The sequence below is a fragment of the Tauraco erythrolophus genome, chromosome 8 (assembly GCF_009769465.1).
Source record: "Tauraco erythrolophus isolate bTauEry1 chromosome 8, bTauEry1.pri, whole genome shotgun sequence".
Classification (NCBI taxonomy): domain Eukaryota; kingdom Metazoa; phylum Chordata; class Aves; order Musophagiformes; family Musophagidae; genus Tauraco; species Tauraco erythrolophus.
In genome coordinates this window covers 24038570-24063385 of record NC_141472.1, presented here as the reverse complement: position 1 = coordinate 24063385, position 24816 = coordinate 24038570, and the positions used below count along the sequence as shown (strand labels likewise).

Genomic DNA, 24816 nt, shown 5'->3' with positions numbered 1-24816 from the left:
GACATACACAATTTGGTAATCCCACTATTGTATCTTATTCGTTTGGGTAGGTTACTGAGAATTAGCTGTACAACTGCCTATTTTCTAGAGAAAGGCCAACTTCAAGACTCCATAGAATGTAATTTTCCTGTCAAAACAGTATTTTCCATGCTTTTTTCATTCCTAAACATTATATATTGCAGTTAAACTGTTTGTTAGCTCTGCTTATTTCTTTGAAGTGTAAAAGTCTATATCATTGCTCAATTTCCATTAGGTATAAACGATGTCTTTCTCATTTATTTTTTTTTAAATACAGATCATTTCTACTTCTTGGAAGGACAAAATGATGCTCTGCTATGTGGCAATAGCTCAGATGCAGGGTAAGAAAACAGTCATAATTTTTCATTATGCATCAAGAAAAAATAATTTGCTACTTAGAATAGCTCAGGTGTTTAAGTATCAGCTGTACTGTAGAGTTGCAAATTACTGATGTTTTGCAATTGAAGCTCTACCTAAATATAACCATCTATGTGATTTGAGTTTACACGGGCACTTCAGCATCTTAGGCTGATTTTGTAACGGTAACCACATGAACGTTGTGTGCATAAATGTTGCTGCCAGCTTGCTGACAACTGTTTATCATCAGCTATACTAGTTGACATTCTTCTCTTCTCCTGGTGGATATGTGTTGATATGATAAATTGTGGGGAAGGGTAGACTACTATTAGATATCTTATTAAAGCATTGAAATATCATTAGGACATAGAATTAAAAATTGAAGACCAAGAAGACATATTTTTTCTTAGGCATGTAGAATAAAATATTACTTGTTTGTAATTTCATTAGCAACGGGTACTCCTGAACAATTTTGTGATTTACTATAGCATATCGTAATTTAGAGTAGTTGTTAAAAATAGCATTTCCTCTTCTTTTGTAGTCAATGTCCAGAAGGATATATATGTGTGAAAGCTGGTAGAAACCCCAACTATGGCTACACAAGTTTTGATACATTCAGTTGGGCATTCTTGTCACTGTTTCGATTGATGACTCAGGACTTTTGGGAGAATCTTTACCAGCTGGTGAGGACTTATTAAAATAAACAGCACCATCACCAATACCATTACAACATAGTACTTGCATAGTTATTTTCATTCACGTGTCCCTAAGGCCTTTGGGACAGAAATCATCTTGTATTTCATATATGTAAGCTATCTAAAACAATAGAGGCCTTGTTCATGATTTAGGTCCCCATGTGCTACTCAAATACATAAGAAATAGCTGCTATTTTATGAAGGTGGTTAAGCATTATTGTTTCTATTCACAAATGAGTAAATGAACTTTAGTTGTTAAAGCTTCTTACCCAAACATGCTGTAAATAAATGTTAAATTGATTTGCATTCTAGTACAAATATGTTGTCTTTGAAAAGGTTACATCTTGTCCCTGAACTAAACATACCATAACCTGAAAGGTAAGACGCTGGTTAGTAGCCCCACTAGGCTATAATATAGACATATAGTGGGGGCAGCAACTGCTACTACAGATTCTCATTTGTAGAAGTTCTGAAGTATTCAAGCTACAGAATCTTATTTACCTTGACCGTAGTAAACACAAAACTTGGATTTTTGCACATGTGGCCAGGATATAATACTTTATATATATGGAAAAAGTAACTAAATAGTCTGGTGCTAACACAGAGCAATCTTACAATGTATTTCTAGATTATAACACAGAAGCTGCCATATTATGCAACAGTATTTAAAAGTCTGATAAAAACGCGTATTATCTCTTTTTCCCCAGACACTGCGTGCTGCTGGGAAAACATACATGATATTTTTTGTTTTGGTCATTTTCCTGGGCTCTTTCTACCTGATTAACTTGATCCTGGCTGTGGTTGCCATGGCCTATGAAGAACAGAATCAAGCAACCATGGAAGAAGCAGAACAGAAAGAAGCAGAATTTCAGCAAATGCTGGAACAACTGAAAAAGCAACAGGAAGAAGCTCAGGTATCCCTGTGAAGTAAAATTCCTTCTTCCATTCATGATAGTGATCACATGCTTTATGTCCACATATTAGACTTCTTTTACTCCTGTGCTCCTAACAATATATTGCCTCCAGTCTTACAAATTCCTTTGTTTTGCAAACAATCTTTAATGTTTTCCATTGCACCATTTATGCTGGCCTGAGTGAATCTGTTAATTTGTGACAAAAATTATAACCAATAAGCTGAAATACTGGATTTTAAAATTGGAGATGTAAATTAAGTTTTTTACTGAGCACTTGAACAAGTTGCCCAGAGTGCTTGAGGAATCACCATCCTTGGAGATAACCAAAAGCTATCTAGACATGGTCCTGGGCAACCTGCTTTGGGTGACCCTGTCTGTGCCAGAGTGTTGGACACAATGACCTCCAGAGGTTCCCTTCCAACCTCAACCGTTCTGTGATTCTGTGAAATGGAGACGGAGATGGAGATGTGGGGGAAAAAAAAAAACAAACAGGAATTCTTATTTAAGAAACAGAAGCAAAACTATTGTAGGTGCTGTGGGAGAAACATTTTGCTTCAGCAACATTTTGCTTTTTCCACTCCTTCCCCAGCAATCACAGTGGAAAGCCGTAGTGTTCCAGTTTTAAAGAAAACTGGAAAAAGTGGAGAAACTGGAGAAAACACTTCTGTGGTACAGAAATCACGATTACATACTGCTTTGAAATTCCTTTTCATTTTTGAAGACTATTAAATCTTTAATAGGATAATTGGTAACGTCTGCTTGGCATGTGGCCACATAGAGCAGAAGTTGAACTATGTCTCCCAAGTCAGCAATAGAGGTTTTTTGGTTGGTTGGTTAGTTGGTTTGTGGGTTTTTTCACTTGTATTTACTTGTATTTATTTAAACGTTAATCAAATGCTCCACAAATGTTCAAAACTTCTAACAGAAACAAGTCTCTGATAGCCTGCAATTTAACTCAAATCTCTGATTATGATTTGCAAAACTGAGATAAACAATGTTATACCAGATCTTTAATAGACTAGAGAGTATCCAAAATCCAGCAAAATGGTGTAAGAAAGTGTTGCTTCCTGTTAACAGGGATTTTTCCTGTTGTTTGATCCTTGATTCCTTACTCTCACACAGTATTTCAGGTGAAAAATTCATTGCAACATCTTGCTCTAATCTAAAACAGATGATTGTTAACTTAGTTCTCTGACAGCACAGTTTTTCCTTGGGCTGCTCTAACTCCTGGTTTATGGAGCAGTGGCAAATTATGGTTCCTGTGGTATTTCACAAATTATACTTTTTATGATATGCTGGGTTCAGTGAAGTGGAATCATTGCTTTTATTTCAAAATCACTACTTTTTAAGAATGGCAATAAATTTAAAATAGTGAGTGCTGTGTGTTTGTATAAATGTTGTAAATTGCATATGTGCTTGTATGTATAGGCAGCAGCAGCAGCTGCAGCAGCTGACTCAAGAGATTATAGTGGAGTAGGTGGAATAGGTGGATTCTCCGAAAGTTCTTCTGAGGCATCAAAACTGAGCTCAAAGAGTGCTAAAGAGAGGAGGAATAGAAGAAAGAAAAAAAAGCAAAAAGAACAATCTGAAGGCGAGGAGAAGGATGGGGAAGAATTTCACAAATCTGAATCAGAGGACAGCATCAAAAGGAAGGGTTTCCGATTTTCCATTGAGGGGAATAGACTGACATATGAAAAGAGATTCTCTTCCCCACACCAGGTACCATAGTATTATTACCTCTTTAACACCTTTGTTGTGTACTCATCATATAAACAAAACCCTGTAGTTTTGTCAATTCTTGCAAAAGATACCACAGATTCTTTAATATCTTAAATCAAAGTATGACCAAGTTAATACTTTCAGCCAAAGATGAAACTGTAAGAATTTAAGAGATTTTGGTTTTATTCTGAATTTGTGTGAAAAAATCAAAATGTAGGTGTGAAAAATCAAAATAATGTGTATTAATTAAAATGAGTTGTATTTCAAGTTACGTAATGAAAATGGACCTATCTCCCCATCAAGATATATGTATTCAGCATGATCAGTGGCTTCAAAATTCAGTGCACCCATACAAAGGAATTTCATGTTTTAAATGAGAAAAGTACGAAATTTGGGATCAAAAAAAAACCCAGTAGAAATTGCATAAATGTTCATGTGAAATTTGACAAATTAATTGATGTGAGACCATTAATTGTGTTATCTAAGAAGGTGGAAATATCTGTGGCAATGTGCCCTTGCATGTGTTCTCTTACACTGAAACACCAGTGACTCAGACTGCCATCTGCATCTCCCATCCAGACACTTATTTCATTTGATAGTTTCGTTATGTTATCCCTTACACAGTTTTCAGAGCTCCTTTTCATTTGCCCACCTCCAGCTCTCCCCTCAGCACTTCAAGTCCAGATCTCACATCCATTCTGTCCTTTTTCTGCCCCTTTGTGTCCCTTAATATGCTTCTTCCTTTTATCCCCACCTTCTCGATTCTCCCTGGTCTTTATGACTTGCTTTCTTCCTCTTTTTAGTCACTATTACTAAACTTATTCCTTCCTTTTTAACCCTCTTCTGTTACCGTCTCTGGAAAGCCTGTTTCATCCCTAAATGGATCATGAGCATCCATATTTTCTTCATGTATCACTTCCTCGAGCTCACATTCTCAAAGAAGCTCAGACCTCTTCATCCAATATTTTGTTATTAAGGACTGTCCTCCTTAGACCAGACTGTGGTGGGAATATAATGTTTCTAGCTGCCTTTTTCTGCCAAGTTAACTCCTCCTTTCACTTACTTCCTAATGTACTTCCTTTTTTAATAGTACTACATCGTGGGTTTTTTTTTCCCTCTGGGTCTGCCACTGTTTTATGTTGTTAACTGTCTAACTAGTCTCTGTAAGACGTCATTGCTGAATTTAGTTAGTTCGTGATTCATTCTGTTCCTTATACAAATTTTCACACCTATATCTGTTGACTTCAGCTTTATGTTGAAGACCCACCTGATCCCTTAGGTGCATATTCTTGTTTGTGTCTTCATGCAGACTGCAACCTTATTCAACTACAGTTCAATTCATCCACCTTGTAAGAAATGAAGCATTCCTCATACAACTTGTTTCTCTTAGTTTTTAATCTCCAAGTTCATTTACAGCTTTTTACTATGACAGTCTAGAAATCTCCTCCCCTCTGGTTTTCCAGCCCTAGTTCCTTTTTGCTCTGGGTTCTAGCCACTGAACAGAAATTCCACTCACCAGTTTTTAATAACCTTTTCCTATACAAAACTCAGGTTTATATCTCATCTTTGACATTTTCCTTGACATTTCACTTGCCTTCAATGTAACTGACTATTATGTTCTTGAAAAATTATTCTTCCTAACATTCATGATTTCATCTCCTCTGAATTCTCCTGGTTTAGTTGTGCTTTAGGAGATCCTTTTACGCCTTTGACAATTCTCTAAGGGATTTCCACAAGGCCTTTTGCTAGTTCACTTCTCTCTATTTTTTTTTTTTAAACTCTACTCTAGACACACAACTGTGAATAATTTTTAACTTGGACCTCTTTCCATGTCCCAGTTACTGCTTTATTCATCAAGAATGTTGTTGCAAAAAGCACTAACCTATCTCATTGCTTTTATCTAAAGATATTTTTTTAATACCATAAAGCATATGTGCCTAAAGTTCTTCCCAACCCACCTTGTCTACTTACAGTAAATAAATCAAGTCCCAGCTTTGACTGACCCATGCCAGCATCCATAACCTCCTGTTAAATTTTCAAACTAGTTTCTTTGAGATCTTTCTGGTATGCTGCTCCCCTCATGCTTGGAAGAAGCTCCCATGAGTTTCTACAGAACTCTTCATTGCTTTCCTCAAATCCCTCTTTAAAACTCTCTTTTACCATGCTGCCTACAGAAAGCTTGACAGGGAAGTGACTTCAGGTGAGCTAAGACCACTGTTTATCATACCCATCAATTTTGCCTCCTTGTATTCCCTCTCTTTTGTATCCATCTGTTGTGTTACACGTAGATGATAAGTTCTTTGCAGATTGCCTTTTTGTTCTGCATTTTGCAGTACCTAGAACAATGGGGCTCAGGTCCATAACGATAAGTTGCAGAAGAGAAACAAAGACACTGCTTCGTTATTTATCATCTCTGCTGTTCAGGTCTTGGGTGAAATTAGGTGCTAATGCTAATCAATCAAGTCGAGAGAATCACTGATATGAATTGAAGTTAAGAACATTTATAATTATTTGCAAGATTAGAGCATTATTTTAACTCTGATCCTAAAGGATCCTCCCATAGCAGAACTCACATGAGTAAATGAAGATTAATGAGACTGTTCATACAAAATTACAGGCGTATCTTTGCATATTCAGGATAGCTAAGACTTCAAAAAAGAAATAAAAACCTTATTGCGGCCTACTTGACTAGTATCTGAAAAAATATGTGGTTTTTAAAGTAGGCAGTATTTGGGAGCTACCTCTATGTGCAGTCTGAGTCACAGGAAATTTGTCTAAAATTTTGTTTACTCAGCCTGTCAGACTAATGCCAACCTGGGGTAAATAGTGTCTAGATGTGCTTGCTCAGTTTATGAACAGTTGGTAATAAAACAGGCAGAATGGCAGAGAAAACAATTCTGTCAAGCAGTTTCTTTAACTCTGATTAAACCAATTGATATCATATATCCAAAGCAGTAAAATAACTAGTCTTTGTCTGTCACTTACGTGCTCTTTGTTTACTATCCAAAAGGGAGTGTATTGGTGGGGGGACTGTACCAGTTCATTTCTTTGTAGATGACCTTACCCTTTAAGACGTATTAACACTGTGGCTTTTTTCCCTGTATGAAAACATTATATTTAAAAGGATTTTCATCTCATAATCATTGTTTTTATTTGCCTACAGTCTTTGCTGAGCATTCGCGGCTCCCTGTTTTCCCCAAGGCGCAATAGCAGAACAAGTCTTTTCAGCTTCAGAGGTCGAGCAAAGGATGTAGGATCAGAAAATGACTTTGCTGATGATGAGCACAGCACTTTTGAAGACAATGAGAGCAGAAGAGATTCTCTCTTTGTTCCTCATAGACACGGTGAACGACGCAACAGTAACATTAGTCAAGCCAGTAGGTCATCCAGGACAGTACCTCCACTTCCAGCGAACGGGAAGATGCACAGCACTGTGGATTGCAATGGAGTCGTTTCTTTAGTCGGTGGGCCACCAGCTCTGACATCACCTACTGGACAGCTTCTGCCAGAGGTGATGATTGATAAAGCAGCCACTGCTAGCAATGTAAGAAAGTCTGCAATAGCTCAGGCATGATGTCCTCTCCCTGTATGATCAGCTACTGTTTCAACAAAATTTAGTCACTTGGGAATGATTCCCTTTCTGACCAAGCTGTGAATGCTCCTTTCATATATTCCAGTTATAAGCTAAATTAGAAACTGAAAATAAATGCTAATTTACTGGATATTAACAGAATAGCGTAGTAAACCATTGAATATATGTAGCGTATGTAAGTCTTATAGCCACTGATTCACTATGCTAACTGAACACTGAACTGGAAGAGTCTGTATTTATATATCAGACAGGATATCAAAATGAAAAAAAAAATTATATTGATTTAATGGAATATATTAAATGAGTATTTAACTTCCCACTGACCATATCTGAAACTTTTGATATAATACTGATAGTGCAACTTATATGGGTTGTGATAGTGTTCCTGTCATATGGTTTATTTTTCTAGGTGGTTTTTTTTTGGAGATGTCAACATTATTACATTTTTTCTTTTATTTTATTTGAAAACATGTGCTAGGAAATTGATAATTTTTTCTAAATTAAGAGTTATCTTAAGAAAATACACTTACTCTTTGTGCTTTTACTGCCAGCTGTGCGGGCTATGCATTTTCATGTTTAGAAAAAGACTTACTGCCTAATTAGAAAGATATTTACAGCAGAGCTCATTGACAAACATTGTGGAACTTTATAGTCTAAAAAGTGTTTATTGTCTAAAATCTGTTCTAATGTCTCAGCCCTATTTCAGTAAAATACTTTAAAACATATTCATTAAGCACAAGAGCAATCCTACTGATGTATTTGACTATTTGATATCTACAAAGTTAGGCATACATTACTCTATTGCAAAACGGTGACAAAGAGCATGGTGCAGGACAGCAGAGTATCTTAAACAATTATACTTTTATAATAATTTACAATGTTATGAAATGAACTATCAATATTTTATCAGTGTTTTATTTTCAGGGCACTACTACAGAAACTGACTTAAGAAAGAGACGGTCTAGTTCTTATCATGTTCCTATGGACTACCTAACAGATCCTAGTGCAAGGCAAAGAGCAATGAGTATAGCCAGCATGCTTACAAACACAATGGAAGGTATGTAACATAGAATTTTTGTATGGCAATGCCATAAAGTGTTATTAAATGTATGATACATTAAGTAGTAGTGGTGGTTTAAGGCAGCTATTTCAGTCTAAAGGGTAAAGCAAGATGAGATTTGTGTATAGAGGTAGGTGTTTTTTTTTTTTAAAGATGGACTGATATATTTGAAAAAGCAGTCAAGCTTTCAATATACGCATAGGTTTGAGGCAGAAGTAGCAAACTTCCAAGTTAAATGCAAGCAGAAAGCAATTGATCAATGCAGTGTTTCTCTAGAGAAGTTACGTTTTGGAATAAAAGCTCTTTTCAGATTACTGAAACACCTGTGCTTCTTGCAGTAGAACAATCCCCTTCTACTGATTCAGTAGACATGCTATTTCACAAATGAAGGATCACTTTTTTTTTTTTTCTGTAAGGCTAAATACAATGAATCTGAATGATGGAATTAAGCAACTACTTGTAAGAAAGGACAAAACATTACTTTGAGGCTTAAATGACTATGCCCAAAATAGCAAATGGGAAGGTAATAATGAGCAGTTTTACACATGTGGACCATAATACTGTCTAAATAGTTGTCTGACTTCAAGGTTGTTCTAAATGTTTATCTTTCATGAAGAAAATTTTAAATATTTTATTCATTCTATGTAAAGAATCATAGAATGGTTTTGGTTGGAAGAGACCTTAAAGATCATCTAGTTCCAACCCCCCTGCCATGGACAGGGACGCTTTTCCCTAGATCAGATTGCTCAAAGCCTCATCCAACCTGGCCTTGAACACCTCCAGGGACAGGGCATCCACAACTTCTCTGGGCAACCTGTTCCAGTATCTCACCACACTCAGAATGAAGAACTTCTTCCTTATATCTAATTGAAATCTATCCTCTTTCAGTTTAAAACCATTACCCCTCATCCTATTCCTACACTCCCTGATAAAGAGTCCCTCCCCGTCTTTCCAGTAGGCCCCTTTATGCACTGGAAGGCTGCAATAAGGTCTCCTGGAGCCTTCTCTTCTCTGGGCTGAAACAACTCCAAATCTCTCAGCCTGTCATCATATGGGCAGTGCTCCAGCCTTCTGATCATCTTCATGGCGCTCCTCTGGACCAGCTTCAAAAGGTCTGTGTCTTTCCTGTGCTGAGGACTCCAGAGATGGATGCAGTAGTCCGGATGGGGTCTCACGAGAGCAGAGCAGAGGGGGAGAATCACTTTGCTCAACCTGCTAGCTTTTGATGCTTCTTTTGATGCAGCCCAGGATGAGATTGGCATTCTGGGCTGTGAGCACACATATTCAGTTTTTCATCAACCAATGCCCCCAAGTCTTTCTCTGCAGGGCTGCTTTCAATCCACTTATTTCACAGCCTGTACGCCAGATTTCTGAGACAGATAACTATTTTGCATCCTATGTAGTGTTTGCTTGTGAATGGTTATTTTTATCTATTAAATATTTAGTATTCTTTTTACATCAAATTTAAAACATAGTGGGTCAGAGTATTCTTAATTGTCGTTTCTTTTGACTGACAGTAGCGCTGTTTCAAAAGGTCTACAATATCAACACTGTTTATCAACAGTACCTTGGAAAACAGCATTTAGGCCTCAAGGAAATATCCAGGTCATACTGCAATAAAGAGATATGTTTAAAATGTTATTTTTGTTTCTCTCTCTAGAACTGGAAGAATCCAGACAGAAGTGCCCACCATGCTGGTATAAATTTGCTAACACTTGCTTGATCTGGGACTGCTGTACTCCCTGGCTGAAAGTCAAACATATTGTAAATTTGATTGTGATGGACCCATTTGTTGATCTGGCCATTACTATCTGCATTGTCCTAAACACCCTGTTCATGGCCATGGAGCACTATCCAATGACAGAACAGTTTAGTGGTGTGCTTTCAGTAGGAAATCTTGTAAGTCTTTCATGATGTACCATGTATGTCAAATGCATTTTTCTTAAATAATTCTTCTGTGACCTATGTTATATGTTTAAAAGAAAATATTTACTAGATATCTATAGGCTTGAGATGGTTGAATTTAAATTTAAGCTGTACTGATTCCTTCTTTGTTGACATTTCTGGATTTTGCCTTGCTTTATGTAGCAAAATATAGTAAGATTTACTGAGTCAACATGCATTTTGATTTTTAAAACCTTCAGCTTCTGTCATTGAAGCTGGTTAGATGAATTTATCTAATATTTTTTCTATAATGGATACTTACAAATCATAAGAACTTTCAGTTCCATTCCCACACCTATTCCTCTCCTCACTAGCACCTCCTGAGGTCCTGGGTGTTCAGGGAACTGTAGAGGAGAAAGACCCATGTAAGCATGACAGATATACTGCAACTCTGCAGGAAGTGGTGAAGTGGCATGACAGTGCCTTCTGCAGGTCATCCTGAAGAAGAATAGTTCTGCCCAACTTTCAGTATATTTTTTTTTCTTAAGAAAATAATTGTCCCTCTCATAAACTTATCTTTATCCTGGGAAGCAAAAGATGTCCCAAGGGCAAAGAGAGATCTAAGGAGGAAAAACCGAGCCTTAAAAGAGATTCTGTGTATTGGTATTTATACATGTATATTAGCACGCTAGATAAAAACCATATTTTTCCCATTTACCTCTTTTTCTTTGGAAATCAAACATTGTGATGCATATGTAAGCTTCAAATCTGAATAATTCCTAATCCCAATGTATGGCAATATAGAGAATATATTCAGATTTATCATGGATTGCTTGCTGGAGATAAAACTTACCAAAAGTTGATAGCGTTAGTTGGGGTTTTTTTAAATTTTTCTCATCAAACTGGAGTAAGAAACTATCTTTCCTTGCAGGTGTTTACTGGAATTTTCACAGCAGAAATGTTTCTCAAGATAATTGCCATGGATCCTTACTATTATTTCCAAGAGGGCTGGAATATTTTTGATGGTTTTATAGTGAGTCTTAGTTTAATGGAGCTTGGCCTTGCAAATGTAGAAGGATTATCTGTCCTTCGATCATTCCGATTGGTAAATATACTAAATAAAATATGTTTCTGTGTTATATTTTTGTATTTGTGCATGTATGCTGTGCATTTTTCATTTGTACATTATATATTTGGCTAAGACAGATGATCTTTTCATAAGAACTTACAAAATACTAAATTGCATACCCACTAGATGGCATGTATCTATTATGTTAGGTTCGTTTTACATGTGATCTTAGTAACGTCTGTTTCTTCTTCAAGACATGGTCAGCATAAATACTGTTGTTGCAGTGAGTGTGCTTTAAGGATTAACTGGTTTTAGTAGCAGTATCTTTTCAAGTCTTTTCCTACCAAGTTGAGGGAATAAAAAATGCGTAGTTAATAAAAGTTCAGTGACAGTTTTAGCTGATGGACTTCCATTACCAGTTTGCTTACATACTAAGTTTTAGAAGAGAGTAGTGTTGAAGTTTTTCTTTGGATAGGGGTTTTTCATCACTACCAGCCTTCTTCTTACCATCCTCTGCAAGAGTCCATCCAGTGTCTAACAGCTTTTCTGTTCAGAAGTCACTACAATTTCTCTGTCTGTTATTAGATATCTCTGTCATGAATAGGACTTAAAACACCTTGGTCTTGCTGAAGACTAGGCTTGCATGCAATTTGATGTTCAAATCCTCTTCTGAAAGACCAACACAGTAAGAGACATGAAGCTAGAGTTCTAGTCATCAAGCTGAACTTTTGCCTTAATTAAAGCAAAAAATGTTTAACTTTAAATAAAAGTTAACTAAACCCCTTTTAAAAAAGGAGGTTTAAATTCATCCATTTGCTGATTCTCTGTATAGCATTATATTGGATTTTGCGTAAAGTCTAATATCGGTCTGGATTGACTTCTCCCTCAATAGTAGAATTCTGTTTTTAACTTTGCATCTGTGTATTTTATTTATGTCTCATTCCATGACATGATATTTAGATTTAGATTCCTTTTAGTATTCTCCTCTTTCAATTGTCTGAACACTTGCTGTATCGTTCCAAATAATTTCATTTTTGTCTGTTTCAATTTGTTCTTTAATATAAGACTTACCTCTGTGTGTTTTTCTCAATGTTGTATGACAAAGTTTTTAAGACATGTTATGCTTACTTTAAATGACAGAAAAGATATTGTTAAAGATACTTCTGAGTAACTTGTCATTAACAACTCTAACCTGTTACCCTTTCTAGGAAAACCATTTCTTTAATCTCTCTGCCAGTTAAGGTGAAAGAGATCTGGAAGTGTCTATACACTTACAGTCCTGTTAAACTGATCACATTTCATATGTGCTGGTTTATTTTTAGTAATATCGTCTTAGAGTTAACTAAAGGAGAAAGACTGTTTTGTCCAACTTGTCCAACAAGTACAACTTGTTTATAGATATCTAAAGTCACTGAAAGAGGCAGTGTGAACTAGAGACTTTGCGATAATTGCAATGTAATTGAAATGAGCATAGACACAGTATTTTTGATTTTTTATTACTTGAATCAGGACTTAAAAATGCTGATGTCTATATTGTACAAAGAAATGGAAACATAAATTTTGTAACTGAAGTTTTTAAAGGTTACATGAGACATGATTTAGACACAGGGTAACTGAAATACAAAATATACAGCAATATTTTCATTACAATTAGTAATATGAGTAAATGCATACTATTCTTCTGTTTTGCAGCTTCGAGTTTTCAAATTGGCAAAATCTTGGCCAACTCTAAATATGCTGATTAAGATTATTGGCAACTCAGTGGGGGCTTTGGGGAATCTGACCCTGGTACTGGCCATCATTGTGTTCATTTTCGCTGTGGTTGGGATGCAGCTGTTTGGGAAAAGCTACAAGGAATGTGTCTGCAAGATCTCTAGCGACTGTGAACTTCCACGCTGGCACATGCAAGACTTTTTTCACTCTTTCTTGATCGTATTTCGAGTGTTGTGTGGAGAATGGATAGAAACAATGTGGGACTGCATGGAAGTTGCTGGCCAAACTATGTGCCTTACGGTCTTCATGATGGTCATGGTGATTGGAAACCTAGTGGTACGTAATCAGTGAGGATTTTGTAAAACTATTAGAACACATTTCCTATTTTTCATGATGGAGAAATTAGAGATGAAGAGTGGAGAAGGACTTTAGGAGATCATGTAATTCATTTATGCTTTCTCTAAACGAGGTTCAAATATACCTTGATCATTTATGAAAAATGTTTGCCTATATTTTCTTTTAAATCTTCAGTAAGTTTATAACGTCTTCAGTAAGATCAGCGCTGAATTATGCTTATAGTTAAAAATGCCTTTAAAAAAAACATTTAACTTAAATCACCTTTTACAGCCAATTAAACTGACTGGTCTGAATAGTGATGGAAAACAGTTGGTCTTCATGACAATGTTTATTACTTAAAGGCTTACTATTTCCACTTTCAGTCTTTCTGAAACAAAATAAGCCTAGCCGTTCAATTTTTTCTCATAGGTGATGATTTCTAAAATACTTATCTCTTTTGCTACTGGCCTCTGAATTCTTCCCAAGCAGCATTTTGGATGGACACTCAAGTACCGAACAATGTGGAATAATTATACTTCCATGTCTTACACTCAATATTCCTGTGATACATCCCCAAATGACACATGAAATTTCTGTAACAGCATTGCTTTCCTGATACAACCTTTATGCCCTTTTCTGCAGTGCTTCCACCTTGCCAGTTTTCACACCTGTGTATGTACTTTTCATTTTTCATAACCAACGTTTCCACACTAATACTTCAGAATTAGATGCCATATTGATTTTGAATCATTTTGCCAGTTTACCATGGTTATGCCTAATTGTAAGTCTTCCCTGTTGAGTGCTAGCATCCCTTCTCTCTTTGGTATCATCCACAAATTTTATAAATATGCTTATCCACAGGCGTAAATACCAAGTTTAACCAGACTAATGTGAGACTTCTGTGGTACACCTCCTAATATAGTCTGCAAACTTGAACAGGAAGAATTGATAAATATAATTTAAATATAATTTTTAATCAGTTTTGCACAGTCATAATTACATGTAGTCCAAATTTCTCTTGTATGTTTGTCAAATGTCATGCGAGAAAGTCTGAAAGAGTTTCCTAAAATTGAGGTGTATCACATGTGTGGACTCTTTATCTCTTAGCTAGTTTTCCTACCCAAAACAAAAATAGACTGATATATTCTTGGCAAATATATGTTTATTACATTCTGAATTAAAGACACTGAAACTATGATCTGTTGAACTGTAGAAGACTGGAGTCTGCCTGCGTTCCCCTCGCCTATGAACACTACAGCGGATTTAGCTTGCATGAATTACTACGTTATGGTATATCCTGCCTCCTTATGTCATCCTCCATTTCGAGGAGCAGACCTGCATTACTTCCAGTATAGAGGAGAAAGTCAAGGAACAGCTCAGATTTTCACCTGTATTAGTCAAGTTAAACAAGCTAAAAATGTTTTTGGCAAGTTATAATAAAATATGGGGGACAGGGATTATGGACTGGAAAGAATAGCAAGAATGGGTTGAAATAAAGTGCTAGCTGTGAAATAAAAATTACATCATATTGAACAACCCAAAATGGAATTACTTTCGTGACTTAAAAATAAGAGATCCAGTGTATCTTTTCTTTACTGTCTTCTAGGTACTCAACCTCTTTTTGGCCTTGCTGCTGAGCTCATTTAGTTCAGACAACCTCGCTGCTACAGATGATGATAATGAAATGAACAATCTACAGATTGCTGTGGCAAGGATTCAGAAAGGCATAGATTATGTGAAGAGAAAAGTGCGTGAATTCATCCAAAAAGCCTTTGTTAGAAAGCAGAAAGTTTTAGATGAAATCAAACCTCTTGAAGACCTAAATAACAAAAAAGACAGCTGTATTTCCAACCACACAATAGTAGATATAGGCAAAAACCTTGCCTATGTTAAAGAAGGGAATGGAACTACCAGTGGTATAGGCAGCAGCGTGGAAAAATATGTTGTTGATGAAAGTGATTACATGTCATTCATAAACAATCCAAGTCTCACTGTGACAGTTCCAATTGCTGTCGGGGAATCAGATTTTGAAAATTTAAATACAGAGGAGTTCAGCAGCGAGTCAGACCTGGAAGAAAGCAAAGAGGTAAGACTATTTCTATATTTAAAATACCCTGATGCTTTTCTTTTTTTCCTGAGGTTACTAGTGTTGAATTTAAATCTTTGTTTAATTCCTGTATAACAGTATATACAAACTTATAATGGTATTTAAGGTAAATTGATGTAAGGTTCCAGGTTTTGAATGAGATGGTAATACAGTATTGCGTTTACAGTAATAATCAAGATGTGTAAGACAATTTTTTTTTGAAAATTAATACTTTTTTCTGTTTTATTTAGTTAAATCATTAACAAGGATATGAACCAATTTATTAGCCCTGGATACCAAAAATCTTACAAAATGTTTGGGAGTTGTGCAACAAAGTTATGAAGCTTTATGTCTCAATATAAGATCTTTTCATGCAGCTACCCATTGTTATTTTTAAAGATTTAAGATATTAGAATCTGTTACCTACAGGGAGCATAATAAAGTGTACCTCCTTCTGGCACAATGTGGTGCCAAATGGACAAATCTGAGCTAGCACTTGAGGATGCTGAAGCCACTATTCCTGTGTTAACCCAGTACTCTGCCCTGCACAGCTGTACACGGTGGAGGCACACCACCTCAAGTGAAGTAAGTCTAGGCTTAGTACCAATGCTACTTCATTCAGAATTAGCACGGGTATTACTGAACAGTACTGCATCCTACAGTGTAGACATAAACTAATATAAAAGTTTTCGTAAGTGATTTCCTTGCATTTGAATCTGAGGATATGAATATGGATAAGATTCTAGTAATTCTCACCCTGAGATCTTTTTTTGTACAGACTGCATCATATATTTAGTAATATTTTCCTGTTTCGTATCAGAAATGTCTTTATTGTTCTTTTAAAAATATTTATTTTTTGCAGATTGTTTGTATTAGTATTTGTCTTATTCTTCTAAACTATGACTTGGGTGTAGAGGAAAACAGAAGTTGTGGTAGTTTAACCTTTAATTGTTCTGTGTAACAAAGAGGGTGAAAGATTCTTTGTCTGAATGTAGGATTTTGGTTGGTTCCATTCAATCTTTGTACACAGGATAAGAAAATGAATCTTCTTCAGGCACCTTTACACCACACAGGGCTAGTGCATTGTTCTGTTCTTCCATTCTTCTGCTGTTCCATTGTTCTATTGTCCCATTGTTAACTGTTTCAAAACTTACTGCTGCCAAAGGAACAGCAAATTCTACTGCTAATCTGGTCAAATTCCACCTATCAGCGAGATCATCCATAGTGATTGCATATGACAGTAATGGCACAGGTTATTTTTCTGTCTTTTTATAAATCATGTAGTTTCTTGGTATAGGCCTGGTCCTTCTGGGTTTGTTCTTTTTTACCCACTAATCATATTAAAGTCCATTTATCACTTTCAGCCTTTTCCCTGCTTAGCAACTAGTCATAGCCAGAGGATGTACTGAAAGTTTGGGAATAAAGTTTCTTAAGTTAAAGTTCATTACTAGGAGACAGAATACTTTGGATTTCTTCATCACAAAATATTTATTGCTATCTTGGTGGAGTAACAAATACCTATCTGTCATTCTGTATTTGTCCGTAAAGTTAGTATAGTATCTCTATCAGTTTCAAGGGTGCTAAACCTATCATTTTTCATAAAACATTCTAAATGCCTGTTAGTTTATTCTGCAGATATATTGTGACTGGCAATGATGCTTCAGATTATATTACTGTATGAATGACACTGAAAGAAAATCTGACACAGATACAGTCTGATATGTTGACTGTGAAGTCCTGGTACAACCAATATGCACTCAGGAAAACTCTCCTCTCTTCACTTCTTATTTTGAGCTCCCATCCATATCAGTTTAATGTTTCTGATTCTGATACTACCACTGCTCACGGTAGTAGTAAACCATGTTTTAAATTGTACTATATGCTTTTCCTGTGCTTGTTCTTTTTTTAAAGGTTATGAAATTATGTACATATTAACTGAAATTTTATCAAAATAGATTATAGTGCTGATAATTTTCAATTGGCAACTTCCCTGCAACAGGTAATTTGGAAGTGTAATTGGATTCTACTAATTTAAATACTATATGTCATTAAAATGACTGTGAAAGAAGTAATTTAAATATTTTCATTAGTGATTATTAGATTAATTAGCTGCTGAAATCTGTTTTTAAAAATGTAATCACAGGACTGTTTTGTACTAGCGGAGTATTCTCCATTTCTTATGCTGAAGCTACAATTGTTGTGCAGAAGATAATTTGTGATTCACTGAACAGTGGTAGTAAGAAGGAACATGACTTTTGGTAGTGCCTAATGATAAAGGCATCTGTTTTGAGAAAGACATCTTTCCCTGCTACAAAATGTGTTTATGTTTTTTTAACAGATAGTAGTCAGCAGCTAAAATGTAGAATCTGCCTTGAAATAGGGACCAAATCCTGAATTTCCCGTACGAATTCTGTGATCACCAACGTTCTCCCTTTTGCATTTTTTTGGCGTTGTTTTTTTTTTTTTTAGTCCACTCAGTCTTTTAACTATTTACTGCCCAAGAGCATTATGTCAGTGGAAGATATGGAGGATGTACCTTATTCAAACCCATAGGCTGGTGGTTAGCAGGGCTAAGTATGACCACAATGACAATGGTGCATCTATTTTTTCACTGTGTAACAGGATGGTATGACTGCTGACTGTCTTCATTAGCCAAATCTTTCTTTTTCCCAGTGGAAGAACCCCGATTGGGTTATTCTATAAGGTGACAAAAATATTGGTTTGAATTCCTATAGGGAAAATTTTAAAGCAGATTACCATGCATTTGAGACATGAACTCCAGTCATTAAGCTTCTGCCATAAAAGAAAGGCTTTCTCCTCCAGATACAAAATTTAAAAGAAAACAGCGTCCTCACTGCATTCTTGGGTGCACTTAATCCTGTAAACGTGTGTGTTAATCATGCTTCAGAAACTGCAAACTGATGAGCTGGTAAGACAAAGAAATGCATATTCAGTGAGGAATAAGCTAATGCCAAGCAGTTTTGACTGGTCAAGCCTGAAACCCTTCTGAGCATATTCTGGACCAAAATTTCATAATCTTACAGAAGCTGAAGGTGAAAAATTGAAGGGAAATGTTTACAAATTTCAGGCATCCTCAAAAGAGACACAACAGTTAAGCAAAGACATTGTGAGCGTATTTCTTATTTAAGTGTCTATATTTCAAATAGCTTTTAATCACAAAAGTGCTTTTTTTTATCATAATCCCAGTTCCTAGTCTTCACTAGGGAATTCTTCTCCTCTATGGTTTTTGACATAGAGAAGAGTGATGGCTTATTAGTCACAGGAACAACACTCCTGCCATGAGAATGATCCATAGCAAAAGACAGCATTTTTTAAATTAAAAAAAAAGTGACTACAAAGGGATTTTTGTTCAAGGCTTCTTCTTTTTGTCATGCCATAATGTGCCTCACATTTCTGCCCTCTCATGTTTTCCCATTTATACGATTCTGCTGTTGCTGAGTATTGATTCACCTGTCACCTCACTGCTTATACCCCAAATTAAAAGAGCTGAACTTAGAAACTGCCACCAAACCAAGTTCAATTAGCAGTGTCCCAAATGAAAGGCGACTTAGGCATCCATGTGCTGTGAGAACACTGTACAAGATAGCCAGGTGCTGACAAGTGTATGTCTGTGTGCTTTTGCTTTTCTCTGTGTGTACACATGCACATATTCACTGCGGCATAGGACAACGAGCTGAATTTCTGCAAAGTAATTATAATTTATTAGCAAGTTTTAATTAAGTATAGTAATGTTTGGTGAATTCTTTATTAGAAAGTACATCTTTTCAGTATTTTGATAGAAATGTTAACTAGATTATGCCTTTCCAGAAACAACACATTCAATATTGTACATACTAGTAGGTGTGAGTTTACAAGGAATTTTCTAGAAAATTGCTTGAAACCTAAACCAGAAGTAATTGTGTCCATAAGAATGGTAGAGGGGGAATACAATGTAATAAGGGAATTGGAGAACAAATCCTAAATAAAACTTTACCATGGAAGTAGGGCCATTAACAAATATGAGGCCACTGTGCTGAGTCTGTTGTCCTGTACATAAAGGTCCATGGACCTGAGCTGCATTACTGCTATTCAGTGTAGAAGCCATAAAAATAATTTTTCCTTTTTAGGTCCTTAAGTACTACGGGGATGGTTTATATAGAAAACTTTGTAGTGCATGTATAGCTGTGTAATAGTTAGATTTTAATGCTAAGAGTAACTTTTAGGCTAGTAATTACACCCAGATATACCAAGTTACAAGATAATTTAAATGCCTTGAAAGATATGGGATCTCCTAATGCTGTTGCAGACACCTTAATAATGTGTATTTTACTTTAAGCAGTATTCAGTGCAAAAAAGCAGAGGTGCTGTGTCCTGAACTTCATTTCCTACCATTCTTACTTCTCACAGGAGTAGAACCAAGCTGGATCAGTCAAGCGGGCAGCTCTGGTGCCTTTTAGCGAGGCAGAGCATCGTGTCACCAATTTTACACAGGTTACCTAAGCAAGTTATACATCTATATGTATATACTATATACTCACTTTTTAACGGGTATTGACTGGCCTGCATGCTCTTCAGCTATGATCCTGTCCCATTCATCGCAATAAAGTACAAAACGCACAGCTGCTCTCTGCTGAGTCACGGGACTCGCATCACAGCATGGTCAGGCGAGACTGGCAGCCCCAGTATTTCTGTGGTTCAGATGCTATAGATACCATGATATTTTAATAGTATTTTGCAGTGCATGCTATGTGCCTTTCCCAGTCTTGATGGTAAAGTTTACAGGATTCTATTTCTGAAGGGTTTTCTTTCCTTTTGAAGGAAGATAGAATATGTAACATGTAAGCTATGTTTCTCATCAGAACCTGATATAAGTCCATCTGTAAATTGTGTTGATAACGAAAGGCTGCTAACTGTTTTGGAAAACTTTCATACTACTGTGTTTTAGCTTATAATGGAGGTAACGTGCAAACTCATGATAGTCACGTTTATTGTTCGCATTTTTTTTTCTTAGAAATGCTTTTCTTCAGTACTTGTATAAACATTTAGTTATTTTGGAGATTAATATGCAGTACTTGAAGCAACATCGAGCATGAAATTCATTTAATTTCCACAGTCAAAGCATGTGACTATCATTTGGTTAAAAAACCTCATACAAAACTGGTATTTGGCTGATTAAACATTCAGAGATCAGTTCTGCTCTTACTTACGCCCACACTTACAAGTGTAGAGGTGCAAAGAGAAAACTGATAGCAAGATCTGGCCCAATTCACTCTTACCATAGCTCTTTAATTTATGCTCTCAAATTGACTGCCTCCCCTAAAACTGTCTGCCCTGAGAAACTTGAACTTATTCTCATCTTATCAGTAATATATGAAGTTCAGCAGTCTAGTAAATAAGCTACTCATTTTGGACCAAAAGGTCCTCAGCTTCAGTATGATTTACATCTCACCTGTGGAACATTACCATAATATTTACAACACCATAGTTGTATGATGCTGCTTTCAGTTTGGTAAATCAGTAGAGTTAAAACATACTTATTGCATAGCTTTTTGTCTTAAGTTTTGTAAAGAAATAATTTATCTGATAAGTCATATTTTGATTTTAAAGTATTCATAATTCAAAACCCCTTGATATTCTGAAGAATTTAGGCTTTCGACTGTGAATTGGTCACATTGTATTGGCATATTGTGATTCATAGTGGATGATATTAAGTTGTTAATATTGGAATTAATTAGAATTCGCTTAATTAATCCTTACAAACAGCAGTCCTTTGCTCTGTTTCAGAAATATCCTTTCACTATTGCTTGTGTGAGTTAAAGAGCCTTTTAAAGTAGCTTCCAGCGGGAGTGCTTTTGCAAATATTTCCACTGCTGCTTATGATGCTTTTGCTTTCATCCAACATTCTTGCAGATATTTGCATTTATCAAATGCTCATAAATAAGTAGTTCAAAGGAATTATGAATAGCAATAAAGTACAGAGTGGACTATAATTTAGGGATTCTATTTTTTTGCAGTATTTGCAGACAATAGTCATCACAGAATTGTTTTGCTTTGATTTACAATGGTCTGTCTTTTTGAACTGATAGAGTTATTATGCCTGACTGTATAAGCACTAGAAAGAGTGACATCCAGATTCCACTTAATGATATCAGTGGAACTACAACGATATTCACCCCTTGGTCAACTTTATAGCTGTACTGAAAAAGACTGGATAAGTTTGGTTATAATACTGCATTTATATCACAGAACATCTCATTTTCATACTGACAGCCAAACAGCACTGAGAAAATAAAAACCATATAATTTCCATTATTTAACATTTTCACAGGTATTTGGGAGGAAGTAAAATTAAAAGCAAAAGCAAAATGGTGGTTTCTCTTGGTGCCATCTTACTGCTCATGTCTGTTCTGCTCTTTGCTCCTTCAGTCCCTTAAATTCTGATTTCAACAGCTATTAGTGGCATCCTGGCCGATCATGAAATTTCAGGCTTTGTTAAAAATGTTTAACTGAGAGCTGTTCAGCTACTCTCAAGTAATCATCTTGGAAACAAACAAATAAATAAATGTTAGAAGCTCAAAGTGGCCTGGCTGTAAGTGAAGCAGAATTGTATGAATCTATGAGATGTTGTCGAGGTTCAGAAAGTAATTATGTCAAAAACTTCCTGACCTAATCTTGGCTGCTGCTTTTTGCAATGCTGCTCTGGTAGGCAAGCTGCTTTCCACTTTTGTTTTCTATCTTGAAAGCTAAACTAAAATCTGTATCTCATATTGTACTGTATTGCTGACTAAAGCATGATTGGCAATGCTGTTGGTGGATGTGATGTAAAAGATATATAAATCTCTATAATAATCAGTATATTGCTGCTTTAGAACCATGTAAGTACTTTTTTCCCCTTATTGTCTTTTGTGAAAAGGAGATGCAGAATGTATATTCTGAGGTTTGGAAAAGTAGATTTCTCTGAGAATAATTTCCTTAGCATACTATTCAGAAAATATCTAATGTAATAACTCTCGAATAGTGTCTAGTACTTGACCCTGATAAGTCTCTTACAATCTGGGTGACTGAAAACTTTTGAAGCCCAGAAACATGGTATAAAAAAGACTTAAAAAGGACTTAATGTTACATCAAAGACAACATTTGGGTTTGATGATTATTTTATTTCTACAGGTTCATTTAAAAAAAAAAAAAAAAGCTATATATGTGTTAAGTACATAGCACTGCCTAAATCCAGTTTTTGTAATGCTGGTGAGCAGAGAAGAATTTATCAGGTAAAAAGGTAACTCTGAGATTTGTTAAGGTAAAGAACTGGGACATATGCAGCATGCCTAACATATCAGGGTCTGCAGGCAGGGGTAGCCTAGCCATCCAGCTGGATTCCGTATGTGTGAACACTGGCAAGTCATAGTAAGTGGTAGGAAAAGTATTCCTATGTTTTAAAGCATATGGACAGAACATAATCGGCAATAACATGTTTCATTCTCAGGTGATTTTGTGTGGAATACATAGAAATCAGTACAGCATCCCCGGGTCAGTTGCTTTATACCAGAGCAGAAGTTTGCTATGAAAAAATATATGATTGTGACTGAAAAGTTTTCCTAGCATACTGAACTTAACTGATTTGGTAAAATCTTAAGGTTTTGTATCATAAAACCTTTCTAGCTGTTTGTAATGCATACTAAATTTTATAAACATTGTATAGAATGCCATACAATAAAGTCAATGTTAAAAATAACAAAGAAACAAACAAAAAGGTAATGATTTCTGTTGATTTTTTTTAAATTTTTCCTCCCCAAATGATACAGAATTATTACGGATTGAATTTATTGAATCATTTTTATAATATGCTTCATGTACAATCAGATTGGAGCTAAATTCAGGTATAACAGAACAGCATGCTAAGGAAATACTCTATTACCTCAACAACAGAAGACTAACTGAATTCTCAGTGAGATAAGGCATTTAATTGTTCTGTTTCAAGTATCAGCTGCTGTTGATTCAATTTAGAATTTTTCTCTTTAGCTTAACTCTTGTGATTAATATTACAGCTCTTTAAAAGAAGCATACCAGATTTTCAGTGAGAAGGGACTTCTAAGATACAACTCACCATACATACTGCCCAACATAAATAAAGATGGCTTTCTGATGTTCCTGATAATTGCCTGTTCTACTGTATCATTTTCTACCTATTATGCCTGATCTTTCTGATCGTTCCTTATATTGGATATCTCTAATCTTCCCTCTTGAGTTAACTGTTAAGTCTTATGCAATTTCAGTAATAGGAATTCATTACACCTTCTTAAAATTAACGTGCTCATTAAACTAACTGTGTAATATCTGAATTACTGAAATCTTCATTTTTTCTGTAAAAGAATGGACAGTAGGTCTTTCAAACTTATGGTTTAATCAGTTCATAATTTTTGTTTGCTCTGCTACTTACTACAGCATTCTGCTAGAAATGCTGTCTAGATCGGAATGATGCAAGCAACATTTTAAGATAACTATACATAATACAGATAGTCACTTCTCAGTTTAAAAATTATTTACTGTATTATATTGATAAACATTAGTTTTTAACACCACATATAAATTTCTTCGGCATGTACCTTGCATTTATGGTATTTCTGGCCTTTCCTCAAACTGATTATTGACTTCCACTGATGTTTAAATGCTGTGGTCCTTATTTATGGACTACAGTATTTTTCCCATACTTCCTAGTTTCTTCATTTTAGAGGCAGTATTCCACAATGACCAAACTGCCATGCATTATCTATAATTTGAATATGTTGCAATAAGAAATTTGTAAATAATAATCTACAGAGAAGTGTGTATCCATGTCTTTGTACATTGCACCTAGCCTCATAGGTGCTAAAGCTCATGCACAAACATGAGACATGAATATTTAAGCTGAGATTTTCAAAGAAACATAAAAGAAATAGGTCTGCAGATATCACTGAAATTATGTGCATAATATACCGTAGAATAAATGTTTCCATTTGTTTGGTCTTCCTCTAAAATGTGGGCTACAATGTACCATGGTACACAGGAATCTAAGTAAAGCCTATGTCAAAATCACAACATGATATATTGTCAGTGTGATTCGATAAAATCGGAGTGGGGGAGAAAGGAATTAATCTTCTTTTTGTTTGAAGAAAACTTAATATTGTCTGCAATGTAAAATTCCATTACAGTCTTATGGTACTGTCTGTATTCACATACTAATATCATTTATGTTTCCTTTACAATAAAAAGTATAGCATTTGGAGCTTGTCAAACATGTTTTAAAGGAATAATGCCTCTAACTTAAGTTTTAAGTGTCAGCAAAGATGTATCTTTGATGTTACCACGGACCATCTCTCTGTCTAATACTAATTCC

The 24816-nt window shown here is 35.6% G+C and overlaps 1 protein-coding gene across 8 annotated transcripts in view; it reads left to right on the top strand.

The window, feature by feature from the left end:
- LOC104370831 (sodium channel protein type 2 subunit alpha) overlaps positions 1-24816 on the top strand; it is a 54852-nt gene that overhangs the window by 12146 nt on the left and 17890 nt on the right. For 2 of the 8 annotated variants that reach the window (XM_009980103.2, XM_086616139.1), the window contains exons 7-16: positions 296-359; positions 917-1058; positions 1778-1984; positions 3413-3703; positions 6867-7247; positions 8220-8352; positions 10016-10254; positions 11171-11344; positions 13001-13357; positions 14964-15443. In XM_009980103.2, coding sequence (XP_009978405.2) covers positions 296-359; positions 917-1058; positions 1778-1984; positions 3413-3703; positions 6867-7247; positions 8220-8352; positions 10016-10254; positions 11171-11344; positions 13001-13357; positions 14964-15443 — 2468 coding nt within the window. Of the gene's footprint in view, positions 1-253; positions 360-916; positions 1059-1777; positions 1998-3412; positions 3704-6866; positions 7248-8205; positions 8353-10015; positions 10255-11170; positions 11345-13000; positions 13358-14963; positions 15444-24816 lie in introns of all 8 variants that reach the window. The other 6 variants (XM_086616144.1, XM_086616145.1, XM_086616140.1 and 3 more) reach the window with 4 other exon arrangements.